The 16,526-nt window shown below is 55.5% G+C and overlaps 1 protein-coding gene across 1 annotated transcript in view; it reads right to left on the minus strand.

The window, feature by feature from the left end:
- Window positions 1-16,526, minus strand: part of Aspscr1 (alveolar soft part sarcoma chromosome region, candidate 1) — a 41,428-nt gene that overhangs the window by 8,352 nt on the left and 16,550 nt on the right. Inside the window, exons 4-7 of the mRNA XM_013033154.1 lie at window positions 14,090-14,147; window positions 12,365-12,438; window positions 11,104-11,614; window positions 4,354-4,357 (exon numbers count right to left, since the gene is read on the minus strand). Of these exons, the coding sequence (XP_012888608.1) occupies window positions 4,354-4,357; window positions 11,104-11,614; window positions 12,365-12,438; window positions 14,090-14,147 (647 nt within the window). The remainder of the gene's footprint in view (window positions 1-4,353; window positions 4,358-11,103; window positions 11,615-12,364; window positions 12,439-14,089; window positions 14,148-16,526) is intronic.

The raw sequence follows: 16,526 nt of genomic DNA on the forward strand, positions 1-16,526 counted from the left end.
CACACACACACACACACACACACACACACACACACACACACACACACACACACACACACCCCTCCTCAGCACTAGGACCAACCATGGAGGAGCCAAGCCTGGCCAAGGTTCTCAAAGCAGCTGGGTCCCACTCCAAACAAATGTGGGCACGCCACAGCCCGTCCCGAGGATCCCCTTCTAGGCCCAGGCTGACTGGCCCTGCCTAGCATTTAGGGACCAACATCTTCATTGCGTCCACACTGGGGCAGCTGTCTCCAGGGCTGCCCCTCAGCTACTGTTTACAAATGTAGGACCCTGCGCTCTATGTAGAAACACAGTTCTAGCATGCAGCTGTGGCCAGGGAGCCTCTCTGATCCTGGGCATAGTCCTGGCACGTGGGCAGGAAGGGATGGTGGAGTCTGAGCAGGCACGCAGGTGGCAGCCAAGGCCCCAAGGGCAGCCCCTCCAAAGCCACAGCCAAGCGGCAGCCACCGTGGATGGTCTGCACCAGAGTTCTTTGTGACAGGCCACCAGGCGCCAGCCAGCCCCCGTGGTCAAAATGCCTGCACTCCAGCAGGGCCACGGCTCCCAGGGGAGGGCAGGCAGAGTGTGGACGTACTCTAGGCCAGAAGCCGCCATGTCTGCAGGTGGCCAGGCAGGCAGGCTGGAGGAAGGCAGAGATTCTGATGAGACGTGGGTGGGTTTTGGCCACCTATCTCAGACCCTTGCTTAGAGAAGCAGTCCTAAGGCCAAGGTCCACATTGTCTCAAATGCAGAGTACCAGCCTTGAGTGAAAAAGCTAAGGAGTGTGCCTAGGCCCTGAGTTCAAGCCACAGTAAAAGGCAGAGGATACAGAATGGGTGATGCCACTCTGAGCTGGGCCTTCTACTCCTGGACAGCAAGGTCAATCCTAAGAATATGACTGCCCTGGGCTCTCAGGGAACATCACAAGGGCACCAAGGAGAACAGCAGTGGCTGACACATCCACTGGACAGTGCTCAAGCCCAGATCTTAGGCTGTGGGATGCAATGGGCAGCAGCCGCCTGCTTTGTGCTGCCCTCATATTCCCTCTGTTCAGGAAGCCGATCAACTAGGACAAGAGCCCAGGTCCTTTCAGGGTGAGAAAGAGTATTGGCATGGCCCTGCACGCTGGGCAAGAGTCCACTCAGAGCAGCTGGGGTGCAGCGTGGAGTCAGTGAGCGCAGCATGTGCACTGGGGCTTGGTCCACTCAGAGCAGCTGGGGTGCAGCGTGGAGTCAGTGAGCGCAGCATGTGCACTGGGGCTTGGTCCATTCAGAGCAGCTGGGGTGCAGCGTGGAGTCAGTGAGCGCAACATGTGCACTGGGGCATGGGCTGGGTGAGCAAGCAGCACCCGGGGACTGGACTTCCTCCATCTCCAACAAGAACAGAGGCAGCCGGGCGCGGTGGCTCACACCTAGAATCCTAGCTACTCAGGAGGCTGAGATTTGAGGGTTTAGGTTCAAAGCCAGCCCATAAGACTTATTTCCAATTAACCACCAACAAGCCAAAAATAGAGCCGTGGCTCAAGTGGTGAAGTGCCAGCCTCGAGAGAACACGCTAAGGGACAGCGCTGAGGCCTGAGTTCAAGCCCCAGTCCCAGCAGCACACAGGACAGGCTCTACAACTGGATGGCTCGAGAGTGCCATTTGGCCACGGGCGGCAGCTGAGACATGAGGGGACACAGCAGGTAAGCTTCCCAGAGCCACTTGGGCAGGAGCCACGGCCGGCAGCTCAGCCAAGGAAGACAGGGGGCCAACAGAGTCTGAGCCACGCTGGGCCACGTGTACGCACAGTGCCCTGCCCAGTGCCCATTCCCATCTACCGTCCCACTATATCTACAGTTCAGTGCTCCGTCCCATCCTAAGGCCTCGGAGATGTTTTTGGAAGGAAGACAGAGGTCAAGGGATGAGGCATGGGGAGAAAAGCACAGTGGAGCTGAGGGGCCGCCCAGTCGTGCTGGGACACAGTGGGGTCTGAGGAAAGGCAAGGGGTGGTGCTCTATTCCTCTGCCAGGATGATGCCAAAACTGTGCAGGCTTTCCAGAGAACCAGTGGGTTTGTTATGTGTGTGTGTGCGGGGGGGGGGGTGGTATTTCCATCTAACTGATAATGGGGAGGCTCCTGGTGACTGCGAGCCAAAGCCGGGCAGAAGCTTGGCCTCAGGTGGCTGGCTCCCAAGCCCCAAGTGGTGCCGCCTGAGGACCTGCGTTTGGAGAGCCAGCTGCTGCCATCCGGAGGAGGACTCCGGAGGGCCCTGGGGAAGTGTCTCGGGTCTTGCTTAGGCGAGCGAGCTGGGAAGCACAAGCAGCCACTCTGAGATCTGTGTGTGTTCTGGCATGTCAGGCTTCCCAAACCCTCATAAAAGCCCACTGAGTAGGGGCAGATAAGGAAACTGAGGCACAGGTTGCCTGAGGGGACAGCTAGCATGAGAGAGGAGCTCCGTGGGCTGCTTTGACCCCTGTCACCCTGGGGTCCTAGCCTGCTCCCAGGCTGTGCCTCCAGCAAGGGTTTTGCAGAGTGGAAGAAAGGTTCTGCAGAAGCTAGGAGGTGAGGCGGGCCAGAGAGGACCGGGATGGGCCGAGGACAGAGGCAGGTGGCTCCAGGCCCGCTGAACACAGCCATACTGAATCCCCAGCGGCCTCAGCCAGGACAAAGGAAGCCCGCGGAAGCCCGCAGGACCCAGGGCCAGGCAGACACCGCTGCAGGCCACATCTAGCCCAAGTGTGGACAAGAGTGAGTCACTTCACCCCAGGGCCAGCTGGAGAGGGAGTCAGTGACCGACCCCTTTAGGGGAGCAGGAAGAGGACACAGGGTGGACCGCTCCAGGCCAGCTGTAGAGGGTCTGGAGGGCACACAAGGTTCTGCTCAAATCACAAGTGACCCCGCTGAATTTCTTAGCTTTCCTAGTGATTTTCCAGGACACAATGACAAATGGAGGAAAGATCTAAAACTCCTCAGAGGTGACCTCAACCCTGGCTCTGTCAGCTTTGGGGGCTCTTGTTCCTCCTTGCTCACCTCCCCCAGCCTAGCCACCATGACCACGGCTTTGGCAGGAGGGGATGTGAAGTGTGTTCCCTTGAGGTTCTGCTATTAAGCGAATCACTCTGCAAGGGATGTAGGCAGACCTCCTGAGGTACTTCAGAGCTAGGCAGCCCTCGCCCTGAAGGCCTGGCAGGAGACAGCTAGCCAGAGCAAGAGGCCAAGACTGGAGGGCAACGCTGGGACAGGTGAGGACACCAGCCGCGCCTACAGCCCGGCCTGCGCGTCCTCTCACAGCCTCTCGACGCTATCAGCCTGGGCCTGCCCGCTGGCAAGTGGGCCACATATGGCCAGAGGTCAGAACAGAAGGCCAGAGAGAGGCGGGAACACTGTCCTTCGAGACCTGACACCTGCATCTTTGGTAGGGAAAGGAGAACCCAGGTCCCAGCCATGCTGGTCTCAGACATGGAGTGTGATGGAGTGTGAGGCAGTAAAGCCCTGACCCCAACCCCCCCTGCCGACCTGGGACGGCCAGGCCACGCCATGCACCCCCTGTGCCTCAGCACAGCTCTGCAGCTTGAGCTCTTGTGCTGTTGGCTCAGAGGTGCATCGCCCACGTCCACAGACCCTGTCTGAGATGACTGCTGCTGGCTCTTGATGGTACCACGTCTTCACAAACCCAACAGAGGACAGACAGGGCGGTGCGTGAAGACATCCTCGCAGCCTCCAGAATCCTTGGAGCCTGACGATGCCGGGCATGGCAGGAGCCCAGCTGTGACAAGCCAGGCGACGCAGTGTCGACAGGTCCAAACTACAACAGCAAAGGGAAGGCAGCTGTGCTCGTAGGAGACCCGTGGGATGCTCACCAGCACATTCATGGTACTCCACAAACAGGTCTTCACTTTCTTTTCTTTTTCTTTTCTTTTTTTTGTCAGTCGTGGAGCTTGAACTCTGGGCCTGGGTGCTGTCCCTGTGCTCTTTAGCTCAAGGCGAGAGCTCTACCACTGGAGCCACAGCGCCACTTCCGGTTTTCTGGTGGTTAATTGGAGATAAGAGTCTCACGGACTTTCCTGCCAGGTCTGGCTTTGAACCGCGATCCTCAGATCTCAGCCTCCTGAGTAGCTAGGATGACAGGCGTGAGCCACCGGCACCCAGCTTCATTTTCTTTTAATTGTCCATCTTCCCTACCATGAGCACAAATTACATCTCAGAGAAATGAGATTGCTTTCTGTTTGGGACAGCACTGAGATCTGAACTCAGAGCTTCACTGTTGGTGGCAATCGCCACACCTCTGGAAATGTTTGCTTTCACTACTTTTCAGTGAGGGTTTCACAGTTCTGCCCGGGCCGGCCTGGGTATAACTCTCCTGTGACACACAGCTTTTCAGTGGTGGACATGGGAGTCAGTTTCACACGCATACTGCCTCGGCTGGACAGTCCTCCCAAGGAGCTAGGCCCACACCCATGAGTCACTATGCTAGCTGACAAGTTTGCTTGTTTTTTAAAAGAACAAGCCAAGAACTTCCAGAGATGGGGGGTGGGGATCACAATTCCAGGATAGCCCATGAAAAAAATGTTTACCAGAAGCCAGGCACCAAATTCTCTTGTTTGTAATCCTACTTATCCAGGAGGAAGAGATTCAGAGGATTGTGGTTAAAAGCCAACCCAGGCAGAAAAAAAAAAAAAAAAAAAAAAAACCCAAGAAGGTAGGTGCCAGTGGCTCAAATAACTAGTTATTTGAGAAGTAGAGATCTGAGGATCCCACACACACAGACACATAGACACATACAGACACAGACACACACACACACACACAGATACAGACACACACACACACACACAGATAGACACATACACACAGACACAGACACACACACACAGACACACACACACACAGACACACACACACAGATAGACACATACACACAGACACACACAGACACACACAGACACACACAGACACACACACACACACACACACACACACTCCAGAGCAAAAAACAGGGCTGGAAACTTTGCTTATGAAATATAGTGCCTGCCTAAATGCCCTGAATTCAAATCCTATTACCACCAAAAAACAAAAAATGAGGATGAGGAAGAAGGGAGAGCTAATCCTGTCTCAGCCTCCTGATAAGCTAGGATCACAGGCGAGCCACCAGCCACCGGTTGAACCCGCCCATTTTGAAGTAACATGGGGTGCAGTGGCTGGGTGACGGCCCACGCAGGCTGTGGTGCTAACGCTCTCACCCGGCCTCGTCTGGTTGGAGCTCCAGCGGCCCCAGAAGGACAATCAGCAGAGGTAGGGCAGGACACACACACACAGACTGGGAGTTTGGGCCACGTGGGGTGCTCCCTCTGTAGAGGACCCTTCACCACAGCTGCAGTGAGCTACTTCTGGTGCACAAACACCTGCCAGCCCCCAGGCTGCAAACACAGACACTTGGTTGGCCATGTGGAAAGCTGCTGAGCCATCTGCCAGCAAGTCTTCGTGGCCTTACCAACTACGGCACAGCCATGACTCGCAAACCCGCAAACCCTCAAAGCTTGAGACTGTCCACAAATACCTGCTGAGCACCCAGGAGCCATGGCTGACCATGGAGACGTCAGAACAAGAGGCCCTAGGCCAAGGAGAGAAGAGGCAACATAGCCATGGAGGCCTAACCATCGGCACTGACTCCAGTCCAGGTCCTCCAAGGGTTCCTGCTGTTCAGATATGGCAGCCACTGCCCTGCCCAGCAGGCTGACACTCACTAAATTTAGCATCACAACCCATTCCTCACTCCCCATGTCTCAGACAAGCTCCTCCCAGGCCTATGAGTAGTAATGGGTTTAGTCAGGGTTAGGTAGTGGGTATGGACTATGGGGGGACAGAGAGACCAGCCTGTGTGCTGAGGAAATCCACGGGGGACGCGGCCCAGGCAGCGCCAGTCCGGCTGGGAGGACCCAGAGCCTTTGATCAGGGCTGAGGCGCCCCTGCCAGCTGCTGGGGAGGCGGCAGGCATGGAAGGGGGCGGTGTCTACGGGCTCAGCCTAGCTGCAAGGTGGCCTCCTGGGCTATGGAGGGACTTCAAAGGACAGGGCTAGGGGGCGTCGGCGGCCCCAGCCTCTCCCTGAGCCGGGTTCTGATCGCCAGTAAAACTACCTTCTAATAATTAATGTCTGACATCAAAGGCAGGAGCCGCCCGGCTCTGTGAACCATCCCAGGCCTCAGCAAGGACCTGCCTGTATTTTATCCTGTCTCTTTCTTCTAAGTCTTTATTTAAATCCAAAAACCACACACAGGCAAAACATTAATGGGAAACTTGGAAACTCTTTTTGATTACCAAAGTATACCTTTGAAGTTCCCCCAAAAAGTTCTGTTTTGTTCACGTCCCCTCCCCCCAAGACTGCATAAGGACACAAAGCAGACGCATGTCGTTGGCTGGCCTTCTGGGTGTGGGGCTGTTGGTGACAGGAGGCACCCGGCAGTGGGGCGGGGGCACTCCGCAATCAATTCGCTGCCGCTCGAAGATCAAAGGCCAGTGGGGGAGGTGCTCAAGGCACAGGCACCCTCCTCAGGGAGAGCTGGCTGGGGCCTGGGACCAGGGGCTGCGCTGGGACCCTGCCTGCGGACGGCCACTGCTGCCTGGCCAGCCGACCGGCCACCTCCTCTTCAGCTGCGGCTCTCCGCACGCCACAGGGCCCTGCCCATGTCCCCACAGAAGGCGCAGTGGGCCACAGCTGGTCCTGTTAAGGCAGGGACAGACACTAAGCCACCCCGAGGCCAGTAAATCCAGAGTCCTCAGGAGGAGTGAGCCAGGAGTCTGGGGGCCTCACCCTGGCCCCAGCATCATAGAGGCACAAGTCAGAAGAATCACGGAACGGGGAGGACAGGTGCCCAAGCTGCATCACACCAGGGTGCGCCACGCTGAGACTTACGGCCTTTCATCCAGTGATGCCTCCCCACTCAGCACCCAGCAAGGCCTCGTGGGGGCAGCTTGAGGTTCAGGATTGGGGGACTGGAGGGGAGCGACCACACCACCCTGCAACCATCTCTCCACGCCTCCAAGCTGTGTGGCCAGGAGTGAGGACTGTATGTAGAAGTGACCAGAGCGAGAGCAATGTGTACGGTGCTCACCGGCACCATGATGTCACCCACCAGGCACTCCCCTCCCTGTCCGAGGCCCCCAGTAGGGACTGGACTGCTGTGCTCTTTGTGTGACCATGTACCAGCTGCCCAGCTCATACCCCACCACAACGCTGTCCTCAACGCTGCTGGATCCCAGAAGATCCCTCTGCCTCTCAGGGACCAAGTGAGGCATTGTGCCACAGCTCCCAAGATCAGAGTGAAGGGCCAAGAAGCCACGGAAAGGGGACCAGCAGGATGTAGGAAGCTGCAGGTCCCCGGAGGCCTCTCCACTCCACAGTGATCAGTGGCCCTCCAACAGTAGGAAGAAAGTATAAACATGAAGACTAACTCTCCTACGAAGGGAGCTCCCACCCCAGGTGCCAGTGACTCAGGCCTGCCATCCTAACCACTCAGGAGGCTGAGATCGAGGGATCGCAGTTCCAAGTAAGCCCAGGCAGGAAAGTCCTTATCTCCAATTAACTGCCACAAAAGCAAGTGACCAAAAGCTAGCCTTGAGCACAAAAAGTTCAAGGACTCCATCGAATATAAAAAGCTTTCTATGAGGGGGGGAGACTGCTGTCAACAAGAGCTCTATGGACACCAAGCAAAACCACCAGACACAGGACCGCAATAAGGGCTCCATGGACACAAAAACTACCAGACAGAGAATGGCTCTCACTCCCCAGTAAGAAACCAGACAGGCCAGGCACCAGTGCCTCTCACCTGTCATCCTAGCTACTCAGAAGCTACTGAGATCTGAGGACTGCAGTTCAAAGCCAGCCCAGGCAGGAAAGGCCGTGAAACTCTAATCTCCAATAAACAACCAGAAAACTGGAAGTGGCACTGTGGATCAATTGGTAGAGAGCTAGCCTTGAGCTGAAGAGCTGAGGGACAGCACCCAGGCCCAGAGTTCAAACCCTGTGACTGACCACCCCTCCAAAAAAAAAGAAAAAGAAAAAAGAAAGAAAGATGAAAGTGAAGCTATGGCTCAAATGGTAGCGTCTAGCCTTGAGTGAAAAAGCCCAGGCCCAGGCCCTGAGTCCACGCCCTAGGACTGTCACAAAAGAAAGAAAGGGGGGGGGGAGAAAGGAAGAAAAAGAAAGAATGAAGGGAGGGAGGGAGGGGAAGGAAGGAACGAAGGGAAAGAGGAGGGAGGGAGAGAGGGAGGGAAGGTAAGGAGGGAGAGAAAGAGGAGGAGAAGGAGGAAGAGGAAGAAGGAGGAGGAGGTGGAGAAATCAGACACCATGAAGTATCTTTTTTTTTTGGTCAGTCGTGGGGCCTGAGCTCAGGGCCTGGCGCTGCCCCTCAGCTCTTCAGCTCAAGGTGAGTGCTCTGCCTCTTTGAGCCGTAGCGCCATCTCCAGTTTTCTGGTGGTTTATTGGAGATAAGAGTCTTATGGACTTTCCTGCCTACCCTGACTTTGAACAGTGATCCTCAAATTTCAGCCTCCTGAGTAGCTAGGATGACAGGTGTGGCGACTCTCTCCCACCTAGGAAAAGAGAAATCTCAGAAAACTAGAACTGGCAACTTCTTAGCTTGAGGGATGCTGTTTAGAGTGTACATCGTGATGAGGGCATCCATGAGAATGCTCTACTCCACAAGTGCAGAAGCTCAGAAAAAAAGAGAAACCTGCATGAGTTACAGATGTCCTCTAGGGGAGCTGATAAAGGCCTGCCTGGCACCCGTGACAGGAGCCATGACCCTGTCCTCCCCTCCAAAGCATCCACAGAGTCTGTAGGAGACGCCCATGGAGGAAAGTTGGAGTCTACACCAAAAGACAGAACAAGCTGGGCAGGGTGATGCACACCTGCAAGGCTGAAGTAGCAGGATCTCCACTTCAAGGCCAGTCCCCACTGGTTATCAAAACTGTCTCCAGAAAACAGAAAGAGCATGGGAGGAAGCATGAGGTCCACGGACAAGGAGAATCAACCACCCAAACACTAGCCAGTACAACGTGAGCCGAGACCGTGTCCAACCGAAGCCTGAGGCTTCAGCAAACATTCTGACATTCATTTGGAAGTCCTTGAAGAGACAAGCCATTTTTGACAAAGGAAGGCCAAGAGGAGATTCTTGGCCATCACCCCAGGACTAGCAACGGCAGCAGCCACGGGGAGGAGGACCAGAGTTCCGCAGCAGGAGCGTAGGCATCTGTGTGGCTGGCTGGCAGAGGTGCCAGCACAGTGGGTCAACATGCAGAGCAAACCAGCAACAGCTTCACGCTGCAGAAGGGTAACCCTGAGAGAGACCACTTTGTGACGAGCACATGCACAGAGCCAAGAGAAGAAAGTGCCAGAAGACACAGCCCTGACCCTGGGTCATGAAGTACTAAGACTCCAAAAGCAAGCACAAACCATTGCTATGGATTCATGAGCCACTGGGAAGGTGGCTCAGTGGTAGAGCGCTTGCCTTGCATGCATGAGGCCCTGGGTTCAATTCCTCAGCACCGCATAAGCAAAAAGAAAAAAGCTGGAAGTGGCACTGTGGCTCAAATGGTAGAGAGCTAGCCTTGAGCTGAAGAGCTGAGGGACAGCGCCCAGGCCCAGAGTTCATGGCCCACGACCGGACCCAAAAAAATAAATAAATAAAACCAAAAAAACTAGCTCAGGCAGAAAAGTCTATGAGACCCTATCTCCAAAAATAGCCAGCAAAAAGCCAAGCTAAGCCAGGCGCTGGTGGCTCATGCCAGTAATCCTAACTGCTCAGCAGGCTGAGATCTGAGGATCGAGGTTCAAAGCCAGCCCGGGCAGGAAAGTCTGTGAGACTCTTATCTCCAATAAACCACTAGAAAACCAGAAGTGCTGCTATAGCTCAAGTGGTAGAGCCCTACCCTTGAGCTGAAGAGCACAGGGCCCAGACCCAGAGTGCAAAAAAAAAAGAAGAAGAAATGACTGGCAGTGGCCCATGCCATACCTCCTGGCTAGGCCATTAAGCACACAAAGATGAGGAGGCGGATACACAGGCAGCACAGCTCAGAGGGGCTACGATGTGATACACAGGCAGCACAGCTCAGAGGGGCTACGATGTGATACACAAGGCCCTTCTGCAGAGGTGACCCTGCAGGAACATTATCAGGACAGCAGAAAAATAAGACTTGGACAAGTGGGTCCAGGTGATAAATCCAACTAGGAGCTCAAAGATGGACCCAGAGCCAGGCACCGGTGGCTTACGCCTGGCCTGTAATCCTAGCTACTCCAGAGGATGAGATCTGTGGTTCAAAGCCAGGCAAGGCAAGAAGGTCTGAGACTCTCATCTCCAATTAGCAAGCAAAGCAAAACAAACAAACAAAAAACAACCACAACACCTGGAAGTAAAGCTGTGGCTCAAGTGGTAGGGCACCAGCCTTAAGTAAAAGAAGCTAAAAAACAGACTGAGAGTTCAAGCCCCAGTATCAGCACGCGTGCACACACACACACACAATTAAGACAAAACGCTGTCTGCCAGATTGGTTGAACAGGTAGGCTGCCACAGTGTATTGCGTGCAATACACTCGATAAAGGCTGAGACACGGGAGAGGCAGAAATCTATAGCGGATGTCCCGCCAGACAAACAGCCACTGGTGCAGCAATTCACAGGGGATTGGGGAAGCCATTTTCTCCTCCCAGCTGAGTTTAACTATGGCCAACAGTAATTTCCAGGGGAAAGAAGTCCCTACCAGCCAAGCCAAAGTCCTTCTACTTAGCTTTCAATGTTTGCTAAGGAAAATCTGTCAGTTGTAAACTGTCCACGCATGCCCCACATGTGGCTTAGCTCAGGACAAAACATTTGCTGTGGGAGGTACAGGCGATGCTCAAAGCCACCCTCATCAGGTCAAGAGCACCATCAAAACCTCCTGACCGGGTAAGGATAGGCCTGGCTGCGATGAGTCCCTGTGCAGGGCAGACCCTGCTTCACACCCACAGAGGCGGGCGGAGAGGCGAGTGGGAACGCCCCAGGGTGGTAACTCCGTGAGCACGCCTTCACCAGCGCCTATCTGACTCCATGCTTAATTCAACTGAAGCTCACAACAGAGCACAGTCACGTGGGAGGAGATGCCAGTGAGCACCCGACTGGCCAGAGTCTCAGGTGCTACGCAAGGCCCACCACCCAGCCCATCTCTTACCATTTCTGGGTCCTGCTGGAGCTCTTCACCAGCCTTTGACTTCTTAGGCTTGGAAGGGCCTCCGGGGCTGGAGAAGGTCTTAGGTGACTTGGCGGAAGGTGACACCAGAGGCCTTGAGGGACCAGAAGGGCCGCCCAGCCTCTGTCCCCCACCAGAGAAAGGAGTGAAGGGGACAGGTATGGGCTCCCTGGCACTCTGCTTTGCCTGAGCATCCACTGGCTTTGGGCCACCCAGAGGGCCAGTCCCTGCGGTGCCTGTGTCTCCCTGGTGACTCAGGTCGCCCTTGCTGAGCTCCCCAGAGCTCAAGGGAAGCAGAGGGCTGCTGGACGCCTGGTCCGCCGACACAGAGCAGGTCGGGCTTCCCGGCGTCTTGCTCCTGCTGGGCCCAGCCTCCTGTTTGCTTGTGGAGTCACACTGCTTCATGACAAACCTGAACGAGAGCCGGAAAGAGACAGAGACGCCAGGCTGTGACGCTTCCTCTTCCATCCTCTGAGAGCAAGCGCCACACAGCCTCTCCCTAAACCCACGCCATCTTCTCACCATGGAGAAAAGGGTGAGAAGCCAGCACTGAGCCGCTGCAGCCTAGAGCGGCCAGTGCACCGCATACACTCTGGGGCATGTTTTTGCTTTATTATTATTATTTTTTTTTGCCAGTGCTGGGGCTTGAACCTGGGCACTGTCCCTGAGCTGCTTCTGCTCACAGCTAGCACCCTACCACTAGAGCCACAGCGCCACCTCTGGCCTTTTCTGTGTATGTGGCGCTGAGGAGTGGAGCCCAGAGCTCCGCGTGTGCTAGGCAAGCACTCTCATTAAGACGCCTTCCCAGCCTGCTCCTACTTTTCAAATACCCCTCACCAACTTTTGTTTTTGTTTTTGAGATAGGGTCCTGTCGTGTACAGAGGCCGGCCTCCCAGGTGCTGGGATTACCAGTATGTGCTATCTTTTACATTTTCTTTCTTTTTTTGCAATACGAGGGTTTGAACTCAGAGACTTATGCTTGCTAGGTAGCAAGCTTGCTATCACTTGAACCACGCCTGCAGCCCTTTTAGCTTTATGTATGTTTCAGATGGGAACTTGCTCTTTTGGATGGGCTAGCCTATAGACAGGATTACAGGCATGGGCCACCAGACTCAGCTCTTTTTCTCTTGAGACATCTGAGAGTGGTACAAGCCGTCTCTACCTGAGGGTGGCGCCGCCCCCTGTGAGGCCCAAGGACTGCAGCGTTGTGCTCTGCAGGGCAGCTCCGCCAGTGACCTGCAAGGAAAGCAAAGGACCCTCAGATCCTCCTCCCGTGAGCTGGGCAACAAAGCCCCTACCAGGCATGGACTAAGGCCTTGCGGCACACGTCCTTCTTCTCCCAGGCCCCCCATCTGCCCCTGACGGTCTATGTGCTGTGACACCTGCGGTGTGTCTGGCCTGCAGCTGGGGACGAGCCACTGAACATCTGTCCTCCAACCCAGCCTGGCCGCCTCAGCAAAGGCTGGGAAGGGAAGAGCAAGCTGGGTCGGGGACACCCTACGGATAGCTGGCAGCCAAGTGGATAAGAGAAGTGGAATGGAAGTGGCGCTGTAGCTCAAGTGGTAGAGCGCTGGCCTTGAGTTGAAGAGCTGAGGGACAACACCCAGGCCCAGAGTTCAAGCCCCACGACAAAAAAAAAAAAAAAAAAACTATATAGAGAAGTGGAATGTGCACAGGGACAGGGGGGTAGAGATACACAGATTGCTTTGTGACAACACTTCCCTAGGGCAAGGTGAACAGAATGTAGACCCCACGCCCCTCACCAACACTAGCTAGTTACTCCCTATGCACCAAGCCCCAGAGCCGCTGTGGCATGCACGGCTGCTGGGCTTCCTGCAGCAGTGTGTTGCTGAGGGAGGGCCCGGGTCTCTTCCCTGCCCCTAACGGCCCCAGACTCTGCACGTCCACATCCGCCTGCCTCATGGCCTGCTAAGCTATAGGCCCAAGTCAGAATGCCCAGCCTCACAGTCCCCACTGGCCTGGCCTAGGTAAGGGCACCCTGCCAGCATCTACCTGACCACAGCCCCATCACCTCCTCTTCTACATGCAGACTCAGCTGTCTTTCAGGCTGGCGATGCCTAGAACGAAGTATCCTCCCTCTAGGTCCTCCCACGCCCGCATCAGGGTCACTCCTGACGCCCAGCCTAGATCAGAGGGTTCAGGCCTGGCTGGTCATGTCCCCTGAGTTCATGTTGGCCCTGCAAAAACTGCCTCCAGAGCTGACAGGCCCTCCTAAGGCCAGAATCCATCGTCACTAGCATAGCATGGCAGCTAGAATGCCAAGCAGGACAGATAGGCCGGGGTTCCTAAGGTCCCATGGTCCATTTCCTCCCAGGGAGGAAGCTGGCCAGCATGGCCTCCCGCTTCTCCACACAGCTCTGGTTGGAGGACCATGACTGAGGGTATGGGGAAATCTCATATACACCAGGGCCTTCCCAGAGACCCCTCAGGGACAGCACACCGCCACCGGGGCCTGGACAGGGCCCTGGGCCAGGGGAGAAACAAAAAGGGCCTGTGAGACTCAGGAAGGCACTAGAAAGGTCCCATCACTGTGGGCGGGGCCGTAGACAGACAGGGCCTCGCTTCCAGGCTCTGCCTCTGCTATGCTGTGCTCACTTTTGAAAAAGATCAAAACACGGAGCAAAGCAAATATTTACTAAAATGGAACCACTTTTGTGACTCTTGGGCTTTGAGAGAAGCTGAGAAAACAAACAGGACGCCGAGGGAGGCTGGGCGCAGCCCGGGCGGGCGGCCGTGCTCCAGCTCCAGCAGAGCCGGCTGCTCTGCTCTTTTTCCATAAAACACATCACGCTTTCAGGAGCTGCCGCTCCTGCCGGGACTTTGAAGCGGGCTGGCTGGCGCGGAGGGGACAGAGGGCAGCACCCACCTCGTCTCTCATGTACACGCACATGGGGGTCGCCTCACCAGGCTGTTGCAGACACTCCCTGGAAGGAAAGAACACATCAGAGGCCCACTGCTCGAGACAGCAGGGACCCAGAAACCCAGCCGAGGCAGCCCGCCCCAACCCTCCCAGATCCCCAAACCACCACCAGCTGAGTAGAACCTCAGTTCCTGGCCGTGGCCAGGGATTCCTCCCACCTCTTCTCTTTGAGGTTGGACCCCACGGCCAACAAGGGACAAGCCCAGCCACCACCCCCCTGCCCATACCACGCGACTCACTGCTAACGGGAATGTGTCAACTATACACGCATGCCTGTAACGTCCTAAGGGTTCCGGGGTCTGACTTCCGTCTGGAGATGCCATTGAAAGGGTCTCTGATCTCCAGGAGGACAAGCTCAGGACATAAGGGAGGACAATGTCTTCTAGAATGGCTGGAGCTTCAGATCATGACCTATGCCATGCCCTGGAGTCATGTTCCACCATTGGCACCAACTACATTCTAGCTAGATGACCTCAATCCAAATCTCCGCTCTGCTTGGCTGTGGAAAGTAGCAGTGACACCTCTCACGAGCCACAACCAGACACCATGGGATCGGCTCCTGTAGAGCCTGTCACTCACACATGAAGCAGCGATGTCAGCCTGGACAGTACTTTGGATACAGAGCACGCTGAGCTACTTGGTTGCTGGGGACACAGGACAAGGATGGAGAGCAGGAAATGGCTAGGAAGTGCCACAGACAGACGGAATGTGCTGTGGGCACCCTTCTGCGTACTCCCCCCGCTGCCAATCCTAGCACCCACCTGGTGTCACTAAGGATCCGTACCAGGGCCCCCTGTCCACTCTCCTCCACACAGGGCCATGAGCAGACCTGCAGTCCCAGGGAGCTGGACCCGCACAGACTGTCTGTCACCCACCAGACCCAGGGTGACGGGGAGCTGCCCCCTCCAAGACATGGAGCATTTCCATTGCTGATACCCAGGACAGCTGAAGGAAAGTTTATTCCTATATCTTCTAACACATCATTGTAAAATTCACCTTCAAAGTAACAAAAGGAAGCAGAGGACGTGGGCCCATGGGCAGGGTCCAGCAGAAAAGGAGGCTGAGATTCTGGCAGGCCTTGTGGCTGCCATGATCCAAAGAGAGACATAGCCAGGAGGGGGAGACACAGGACCTGAGAGGGGACTCAAAGAGCAGGGCACTTCTGGGCGCCGGTGGCTCACGCCTGTCATCCTAGCTACTCAGGAGGCTGAGATCTGAGGATCGCAGTTAAAGCCAGCCCGGGCAGGAAAGCCTGTGAGACTCTTATCTCCTATTAGCCACCAGAAAACCACAAGTGGCGCTGTGGCTCAAGCCCCATGACTGACAAAAAAAAGAAAAAAAGGTCAAAACACAGGGCACAAACACCAAGCAAAGCTGGGCCTGAAGAGGGCAGGCCTGGGAGAGAGGACAGCGTGTCCAGTTACGAGGCGTGTACGTGGCATGTTCTCAAAGGAGATCACTTTCAATCTCCACTGTGACTGTCTCCTGGTCAAATGTGCATCAGCAAAATTTCCTTCCCTTCCCTTCCTTGCTTGTGTTCTTGTGTGCTCCCCATTCCTGAGGGCTTGCTGGGCCCCGCGTGCCAGCCTGCCGTGCCTGCAGAGGCCTGCACCATCCTGGGAAGGCCCACGGGCTCAGAGGGAATGCGAAACCCACCCCTCAAAGCCAGTCTGGTGCCCCTGCGTGAAGGGCCAGTCGTCCTGCAGAAGCCTGGCCTCATGAACCAAGACACAAATGCCTGTTGGATCCATCCTCTTTTGGGGGAGGGCAAGGCGGGGAGGGGCCCTGGGGTAATTCCGGGCCTGGGCGCTGTCCCTCAAGCTCTTCAGCTCAAGACAAGTGCTGTACCACTTGAGCCACAGCACCACTTCCAGTCTTCTGGTGGTTTACTGCAATCCTCAGCTCTCAGCCTCCAGAGCAGCTAGGATTACAGGTGTGAGCCATCAGCACCCAGCTCCATCCTCTCTTAAAGAGACCTGGCCCAAAGAAATCCCTATGGCCCTTGGGCTAAGGCCAGGCTCATGAAGCTCCTCCTCCTGAAGCCACAAAAAAAAAGGAGAAAACTCAGCCCAGAAAGACAGTACCTAGGAGGGAGATGGGGCCGGAAAGGAAGACGAGGTGCTGAGGTGCTGAGTCTTCCTCTCACACATCACACATGTGAAAGCTGCATCTGTCCCTACCTCATGCTCCTTCACCTCACTGGTAAGTACTGCCTGGCAGTCCCGGGAACTGCACTAGGGCCCAGTACTTATTAAATAGGCACTCTACCACCTGAAATAGTCAACATTTTTCTTTTCTTCTTTTCTTGTTTTTTTTTTTTTTGGTCGGTCGTGGGGCTTGGGGTGCTGTCCCTCAGCTCTTCTTTTTATTTTTCTGTTTTTTT

The sequence above is a fragment of the Dipodomys ordii genome, unplaced genomic scaffold (genome assembly GCF_000151885.1).
Source record: "Dipodomys ordii isolate 6190 unplaced genomic scaffold, Dord_2.0 Scaffold163, whole genome shotgun sequence".
Lineage (NCBI taxonomy): Eukaryota > Metazoa > Chordata > Mammalia > Rodentia > Heteromyidae > Dipodomys > Dipodomys ordii.